Below are 9239 nucleotides of genomic sequence, written 5' to 3' on the forward strand. Positions count from 1 at the left end.
TTCCGTGTAAACACCCAAAACGGGAACCTTTGAAAATGGTGACATCATGCGCGTGCATAGAACGTGTTAGGTATGTAGACATGCGCAGTACGTGTCGATTTTAAAGGCAAGTACATGGTACTGTTGTTGCTGTTTAAGAGTTTGCTAACGCTTCTTCAGCAAAGTGTGGATTTACTTCACCAATATTACAACCAACAGCGGAGATGTATCATATACACACGGAAACAGGTACTGTTTACTAACAAGGTGACATCGCCAACTACTGGCCTGGCATACGTAATACAGCGTTTTTGGCCATTTTCGCGGATGTGTGAATTGTTTTGAAAACGTTGTCGTGTATACGTGAAACTTTTTAAAAACGCAAGGGAAAAACTTTTCCGTTTTTGACTACATCGTTGTCGTGTAAACGTAGCCTCAGTTCATTTGCTGGCTTCCATGGCTGTAATACGGCTGTTTTCTACCAACTGGCAACCCGGGGTGTCAAAATCCTATTGGGTAAACCAGCAGTGGGCGGAGTCACCAAAACAGACATGCAGACACAGAACGCACATTTCAAAGTAGAATTGAGTAGAATTCAAAGTAGAATTAAAACTGAGCATTTTTCTGAATTATTTGAAAACATAGTATTTTTATGCTTTAGTACAGTCTAAAAAAAATTATATACAGGACTGTTAATTCTGACCGCTTGGAAAAGCAAAAGCACACCTCTCCTGAACAAGCCAACAAGCAATTCAAGTCTGCATTCACGTCTGCTGCATGAATGATTGATACTTCATTTAAAAACCTCACCCTGAGCACCAGCAACAGTAATTAATAGTGACATTTGCCATTAAGTGCAGCAATTGCGGTATTTTGGCTAAACCTATGGTACGTTTTGAAAGGATAGGCTCTAGATTGTAGACTGACATTTAGTGAATGCTGAGAAATATTCAGTTCAAGGGGATTTATGGAAGATTTATTCGATTCATTGGATGAAACTCTCTGAAAAGTCTGAATAAGCTCCCAAGGGCGCTGGCAGATTAGCGCACAATAGACAATGAGTGCACACTTTCTGGGTTGAAGAAGTGCTCACCTTGTACTGAGTCGGCCCCGGGTGGCTCATTTCCTCTTTGCTGGGGAGGAAAAGCCGGCGCGGTGCAATAGAGCCGAAGGCGCCCTTCCTCGTGCTCTCCAGACAGGCTTTCTTTAAACTCTCATAAGCCAGGCCATACTCAAACACATTATAGGCACCGGGACCTAGACATGCACGAGTTAGACGATTAGTTACTACTGGAGCTGCACTTACTAGGGCTGTTTGATATTGATGGCTGTTCAAAAGTTTGAGGTTGGTAAGATTTTTTTGTTTTTTTTAAGGAAGTCTTTTCTGGTCACCAAGGTTGCATTTATTTGATAAAAGTACAATAAAAACTGCAATATTGTGAAATATTTTTACTATTTAGAATAACTGTTTTCTATTGTAATATTTGTAAAAATATAATTTATTACTGTGATGCAAAGTTGAATTTTCAGCATCTTTACTCCAGTCTTCAGTGTCACATGATTCTGCAGAAATCATTCTAATATGCTGATTTGCTGCTCAAGAAACATTTCTGATTATTATCAATGTTGAAAACTATATATTATTTTTGGAAACTGCGATAAAATGTATTTTTTTAGGATTCTTTGATGAATATAAATTTCAAAAGCACAGAATTTATTGGAAATATAAACATTTTGTTATTTTATAAACATCTTTACTGTCACGCTTGACCAATTTAATGTGTTTTTGCTGACTATAAAACTATCTCATGGGTTAAATCAGGTAAAAATAGATTTTTAATTGCAGGTTAAAACTTTTTACAGTGTAGTCCATTGCGTTCATTGCACTTTGACTATTCTGAATGTAATTACTGATAAAGAAATTTTAATTTAAACTGAAAATACATCAAATTCAGTAGAAAGTAGTTCAATGGAAGGCAACAAAAAAGTTTTCATGAAATAACATCTCGAGACTACTTTGTAGCAAAATAGTAGGCTACACTAGTATACCAAGCACTTTTGGCATACTACTTTCAATGTACTATGATTTGTGATGCACTAATTGTAATTTTGCATACTAGACAGTATGCAATTTAAAATGCATCTTGAGTGTTTTGATTGGTCGCTTTGAAAGTAGCTTGAAATCTGATTGGCTGCTGTTGTAAAGCATTTGTGTAGCAGTATGAAATCTAGTGCTTTGTCCTTCTGGCAAGCACAGCCCAAATCTGACCTCTCACTGTGTGTTTCACAGATAAAAGACATTTTGCATTCAGTATACTGAACAAAATCACATTCACACAGGTACAAACCTGGCGTAGCTTTCGATCTGTTTTCTGGCAGGAAGCGTACAGCTGTCAGGCCGAAAGGATTGTTCTTCACCCCTCTGCCTTTCTTCAGGATCTCCAGAGCACAGCGCGGGTCATTGTACGCACCTACAGGGGGCGTCTCATCCTTCACCGGACTGAACCGCTACAGAAAACAACACAATACTGAGATCAGATGAAAGTGACATGAAGAGGCATTCACAACACTTTTTACCTCTGTCATTACATTTTACTAAAAGATTATAATTACTATTTAAATAATGTGCATGGATGAGATGTGTATTAAAATGAATACACAGAAATGTGTATTAAACAAGTAAATAAGGTCTAATTTGATTTCATGTGACTTCAGGAGAGTTTATTCCAGAGCAGCTGTTATTAGCAGCGGGTATGCATGTCCAAAAATAAAGGAGTTTGTTGTTGCCTGAGCTTGAGACAGGAAGGGTGGACTCAACACAGGAGCGTGTGGGTTACTGGCCGTCTCAAACTGACTCTTTATGTAGTATCGCCCTGGTCCTGGGACACCCTAAAAATACACACACGCACACACACACTTATGAAAAATGCACACATAATGAAAACCAAAGTTATTTGAAAAGCATCCATGCAGAAACGCATCTAAATTTTAGCTCAGGTCTTGTTGCAATAGTGCCCTCCACAGACAAGACAAAACATCTACATGCAAGCTGGCAAAATAATACTCTTAAAAATCTCTTTGAAATGGAACAGTTTGTTGAACCTTTGAAAAGTTTGAATATGTGCAATTTGAATATCATATTTCAAATATCAGGCTTATATAGTATGATATAGCAAGAATATGGAGGAAAAACACCTCAGTTTTATTCAGATATATATATGGCCAAAAGGTAAGATGAAACTCTGATAATAAGTTTGAAATATAAATCAATGAGATCTTTATAACAGTATAGCAGATACTTACATAAAATGCATATAAATATCAGAGGGCATGTAGTAGATTGTGTACAGCAGGAAATTTTTTTTATCAAATATGATACAGGAATTTAAGTTATCATATCAGTGTGTTTCAAAATTGTCATTATTTGGGCATTAAGTGACACAGAACCAGTGTTGGGGAAAGTTACTTTTAAAAGTAATGCATTACTCCATAAAAAAGTAACTAATTACGTTGCTTAGTTACTTTTTATGGAAAGTAATGTGTTACGTTACTTTTGCGTTACTTTTTAAATTTGGACAGGGCTTTTTTTGTTTTTAAAATAAAAAGGTTTTATTTTTGGCAAATATAAAAGCCTTTTCACACCAAAAGTGAAATGAATAAGCCTCAGGCTGAAGGGAAAGTAAATTTACGTCCGTACAGTAGAATGCAGAAGAAGAAATTTCAACACACTTCAGCAATAAAAAAAGACACACAAATGTTTGTCTAGAGTCATTTTTGCTTATTAGTATGGTTGAACTGGATCATTGAAGGTCAGAAGCAAAGACATTGGTTAATAGAATGGGATTAAATACATAAAGTATATTTGTGTTGTTTAACATTTAATTATTGCAGGTTTGCGTCATATTCTGAGTTGCATTATTTTTATTCATTTTGAGGAATACTGAATCTGTGTTTTTTTTTTTGTGAGTGAGATGAATTAATGTATATTCATATTTATTTTAGAACTACATTAACATCTTCTGATTTCTCTCAACATGGGGACAAGAGAGCCGTCAATCAATAAATTTGGAAAAAAAAAGTAACTTGTATTACTTATTTGAAAAAGTAACTCAGATATTCTCTTGTAAATTAAAAAGTAATGCGTTACTTTACTAGTTACTTGAAAAAAGTAATCTGATTACGTAACTCGCGTTACTTGTAATGCGTTACCCCCAACACTGCACAGAACTGACACACTTTGGCTGTAACTTGCAGCTTCAATGGCATCAAATGTCTTTGTAAATAAAAATCACCAAGCGTCCAAAACTACTTCCTCTGATAGCTACACGTGTAACAGAGACTAAATACAAAGGATATGAGGTTTAAACCTTCTTCTCCTCCTGTAGAGCCACCAGCTCGTGGTACCGAGGGATGACCAGCTCTGAACGGCCTCTCTGCTCTCGCCTGAGATTCACATTCTCACAGAGGACAGTGTGATCCCTGATACACACAAACACACACATACAGGGATACACAAAATCAAGCATTTAATCAAACACACCATACAGTGCTGCAGGGATGATGCATTTTTGGTATCGTCATAAAGTCAATGGGTTTTTTGAATGGGTTTTTTATTAAATTCCTGAAATAAGGTCTGTGGTTAAACACAAGCTCAAGATATTTTCAATTTTTATTGTGCAACATAAAATAGATCAGTAATACCCCCTTGTGAATTTTTAAGAAGCTTAATGGCTAAGTCATGTGACTGTGGTGTAGTTCATTTATAGCCAACATTTAGCTTTTTACTTTTGCCGATTATATATAGGCTTCGAAATTCATAGAAGTTGTGTTCCTTTTTGAAGATTATCATGATGAACAAAACATGTAAAAATCATAAACTTTTGTTGGACACAGATTTTTTTTTTTCTGCAGTGATCCAAAAGACAATAGGAAAATCTTGAAATTTTGAGTTTTGTGCACAGTGTTCGTCAGACGGTCAGAGAACAGACTGCAGTTGGTCCGTAGCTAAAATTTATTCTGAAGCATCTGCACATGGAAAACCAAGTCCAGATGCTTCAGAATAAATTTTGCAAGACAATGTGAATGCTGCTGTGTTACAGCTAAGACAATCTGCATCAATCAAACTCACTCTTGTAGATCATAATGTCCTGGTCCAGGTCCGTCTCCACCCGTTGTCTGCTCTCTCCGACCCGTCATCTTCCCAAAATGCACACCTTTATACTTCTGAGAGGACGACAGATCCTCCTACAAAATGCCAAAAAAAAAAAAAAGATATTTTTCAATATATTTTTTTAGGATTTCAATCCTTTCACCTTGAATGTTTGTTCCTGAGCCCAACTCACTTGTCTGCACTTTCATCGGATAATAATACAGATTTATGTTTTAAAGAGAATCTATTATAGCGCATATTCTAAAGTCCACTAAGACCATTTACTGTATTGAAACTAAACTGCAAAAAAAACCTCATAATTCAGAAAATATCGTGATTAGATGATCGAAACTCTCAATACATTAAAAGGAAAACTTCAGCATGTCTGCTAAATTAATATTTTAAATATATAAAATGTTATTTGTATGAGGTAGACACCAACTCAAAAAAAATAATATTAACACATTATCAATATTAATATAAAATTGCTCATTTAATTATTTTACCAACATAACATTATTTTTTTATTCTTTATTCAAACACACTCACTTTTTTCTTATAATTTATTTTTACATTGTCTGGTTTTCTAGTATATTTCACAACCTGATTCCTATGTACATTTTTTTTTAGAAATGATATATGAATTATATATTACTTAAAGACAAAACTGATTTATACTGACAGAATGTATTCAGTTTAATTATATTGTACTATTTATTTATTTGTGACTCTGGAGCACAAAAGCAGTCTTAAGTCGCTGGGGTATATTTGTAGCAATAGCCAAAAATACATTGTATGGGTCAAAATTATTGATTTTTCTTTTATGCCAAAAAATCATTAGGATATTAAGTACAGATCATGTTCCATGAAGATATTTTGTAAATTTCCTACCGTAAATATATAAAAACTTAATTTTTGATTAGTAATATACATTGCTAAGAACTTCATTTGGACAACTTTAAAGGCCATTCCTCAGATTCCAGATTTTAAAATAGTTGTATCTCGGCCAAATATTGTCCTATCCTAACAAACCATACATCAATGGAAAGCTTATTTATTCAGCTTTCAGATGCTGTATAAATCTCAATTTCGAAAAATGTACCCTTATGACTGGTTTTGTGGTCCAGGGTCACATTTGTTTTACAATTTATTGATATTTACTATACAATATTGAGTATTAGCCATAATAGATGGTTATTCGTCATAATAAATGGTAAACTGCATTGGCCTAATTTTCAATGTCAGTGCATTCATAATGAATCCTTGATGAAAATGATTAATTAACCTTGATGAACCTCATTGAGCTGCATGTTTTATGTACACTATGGCTCACTATAGGTTTTGGTCAATAAGTGGTCCTCAGTGAAACTAAATAAAGTGCAACAAAAGTGTAAAAAAAAAAAGTGCAAAAATAAGTGTAAAAAAGTGGGCGAAACTAAATGGGCGGAATATGTGTAATCAACGAGCAAAACCTGAGACGAGAGAGCGAAACAGAGATGCACCATGACGGATGGCCCTGCGCTTTGATAAAGCGTTCTTCCCCCTCTAGAAGAAGTTGGCAGCTCAATGGCAAAAGAAAGATGATTTGATTAAAGCTGAGTCCAGCATCTGCTGCATTATTGTAAGTGAATATTGAAATATAACGTAAAGAATAATTACCCAGGGTTTTCGGTCCTGACAGTAAAATGGATGAGTGCTGCGCTTTGTGACTTTTTAAAATAATGCAGCGATCATTACTAATGGAAATAGGCCTGGCACTAATGATGCAGAGCGGAGGGGCATTAGACGCTCTTCTGTTAATGGACACATCTGACCTCACACACACACACTCAAAGCACTCCATTAGACGTGTATCTTTTTCACTGAGTGCACATCCATTTACACACACTGCTCGTAATCTGTCTGACCGGTATGGGACTGTAGAAGGCCGGGCCGAGGGTCTGGTCTCTGGTGGGGGGTTTGTGCCGGTGCAGGACACCTTGAGCATCCTCTTCATATCCGAATGCCTGTCCGGGAGACGGGATGGCCGGAGCAATAATTTGTTACAAAATATAATTAGTTATATTGTTTAACAACACTTGCTATCATATGGAAAATTCAAAAAATGCAATGATCCTACAAAACAGGGTTTATTATCTATTATTTATTTATTACAGGGTTTATGCAAAATATAATTTGTTATACTTTTACAACAAATATAATTTGTTACAAAATACAATGTTATATATAATAAAACATGTACTTGTTATATTTTTGTATTTATATTTTTGTTGTATTTTTATATATTATAATTTGTTATATTTTTATAACAAATATAATTTGTTATAAAATATAATTTATTCAAATTTGTTACAACATATAATTTGTATTATTGTTACATTTTTAACAACACTTGGATAAATGGTTATATCTTTATAACTCTGAATAATAAAATTAAATTATAGTCCATATGATAATCCAAACTTTTATTTTGTTATATGTGACCCTGGAGCACAAAACCAGTCATAAGTAGCACGGGTATATTTGTAGCAATAGCCAAAAATACCAAAATTATGGGCCCATTATGGGTATGGGCCAAAATTATCGATTTTTTTTTATGCCAAAAATCATTAGGATATTAACACACACACACTCAAAGCACTCCATTAGACGTGTATCTTTTTCACTGAGTGCACATCCATTTACACACACTGCTCGTAATCTGTCTGACCGGTATGGGACTGTAGAAGGCCGGGCCGAGGGTCTGGTCTCTGGTGGGGGGTTTGTGCCGGTGCAGGACACCTTGAGCATCCTCTTCATATCCGAACGCCTGTCCAAGAGACGGGATGGACGGGGCATCAGGATTCAGCAGCAACCTCGCCGCTTTAGAGACGGCCTGCAGACATTGACATATAATCAAATACGCATATCAGACCATTATCAGAGAGAGATTCATTACAGCTGCAAGGAAAAAGTATGCAAACCCTTTGGGTTTACCAGGATAGTTGCATTAATTGTGAATAAAATACTTCTTGAAATATTTTGGGGGATAATTTGTTATATTTTTATAACAAATATAATTTGCTATAAAATACAATTTATTATAATTTGTTACAAAATATAATTTGTTTTATTATTACATTTTTAACAACACTTGGATAAATGGTTTAAATGTAACTTTACATCTCATCATAATAAAAAAATGAGTCCATTTGATAACCCAAACTAATGTCTCACCTTTGGGCTCTTCTCTGGATTGGTTTGTCTTTTCCCTGCAGGTGAAACATCATTTGTAACATTGTACGCTCCCGGTCCCGGCACATCTGACACCACGTCATCAAAGCGCTTGCAGCGATTCTGAAGACTCTTTCCTCCCAAAATGTGATTCTGCAAGATTCCAGTTATAAGTTTGCATTCTTCACTGATATTAATTGCTTGCGAGGTGATGTTATTAAAAAAAATGTAATGTACCCTGGTGATGTCACTGTTGTACTGTCCTGGTCCAGGAGAGAGGGGACCACTGCCTGACCCCAGGAACCCTGACTCTCTACTGGACAGCGAGAGGAAGGGGGCATACGAATCTGGAGAAACAGATAGAAATTATAAATACACTGAACAAAATTATAAACGGAACACTTTTGTTTTTGCCCCCATTTGTCATGAGCTGAACTCAAAGATCTAAGACTTTTTCTATGTACACAAAAGACCTATTTCTCTCAAATATTGTTCACAAATCTGTCTAAATCTGTGTTAGTGAGCACTTCTTCTTTGCCGAGATAATCCATCCACCTCACAGGTGTGGCATATCAAGATGCTGATTAGACAGGATGATTATTGCACAGATGTGCCTTAGGCTGGCCACAATAAAAGGTATTATATACTAAATTTTGTTCAGTGTAAATACATACATGATACATACATACATAATTCATATTACTCTTAGCAACAATAATAATAAATTAATAAAAATATATATTATCCTATATATAGTATATAGTATACTATACAATATAGCCAGTCAAAATTTCAACTTTGGGGGGCGTTATCGACTCGTGGGAGGCGGTGTAGGATAGGGGGCCTCGGGGTCTATCCCCGACCCGAGTTTGGGGGGCACTATCCCCGGCCCCCGGGG

General features: G+C 35.5%; 1 protein-coding gene across 1 annotated transcript in view; it reads right to left on the reverse strand.

The window, feature by feature from the left end:
- Positions 1–9239, reverse strand: part of stpg2 (sperm-tail PG-rich repeat containing 2) — an 18613-nt gene that overhangs the window by 8486 nt on the left and 888 nt on the right. The window contains exons 2-9 of the mRNA XM_016534222.1: positions 8579–8688; positions 8345–8494; positions 7839–8003; positions 5108–5223; positions 4347–4458; positions 2767–2868; positions 2328–2487; positions 1073–1236 (exon numbers count right to left, since the gene is read on the reverse strand). Coding sequence (XP_016389708.1) covers positions 1073–1236; positions 2328–2487; positions 2767–2868; positions 4347–4458; positions 5108–5223; positions 7839–8003; positions 8345–8494; positions 8579–8688 — 1079 coding nt within the window. The remainder of the gene's footprint in view (positions 1–1072; positions 1237–2327; positions 2488–2766; positions 2869–4346; positions 4459–5107; positions 5224–7838; positions 8004–8344; positions 8495–8578; positions 8689–9239) is intronic.

Source organism: Sinocyclocheilus rhinocerous, unplaced genomic scaffold (genome assembly GCF_001515625.1).
Source record: "Sinocyclocheilus rhinocerous isolate Xijiao unplaced genomic scaffold, SAMN03320098_v1.1 scaffold1295, whole genome shotgun sequence".
Lineage (NCBI taxonomy): Eukaryota > Metazoa > Chordata > Actinopteri > Cypriniformes > Cyprinidae > Sinocyclocheilus > Sinocyclocheilus rhinocerous.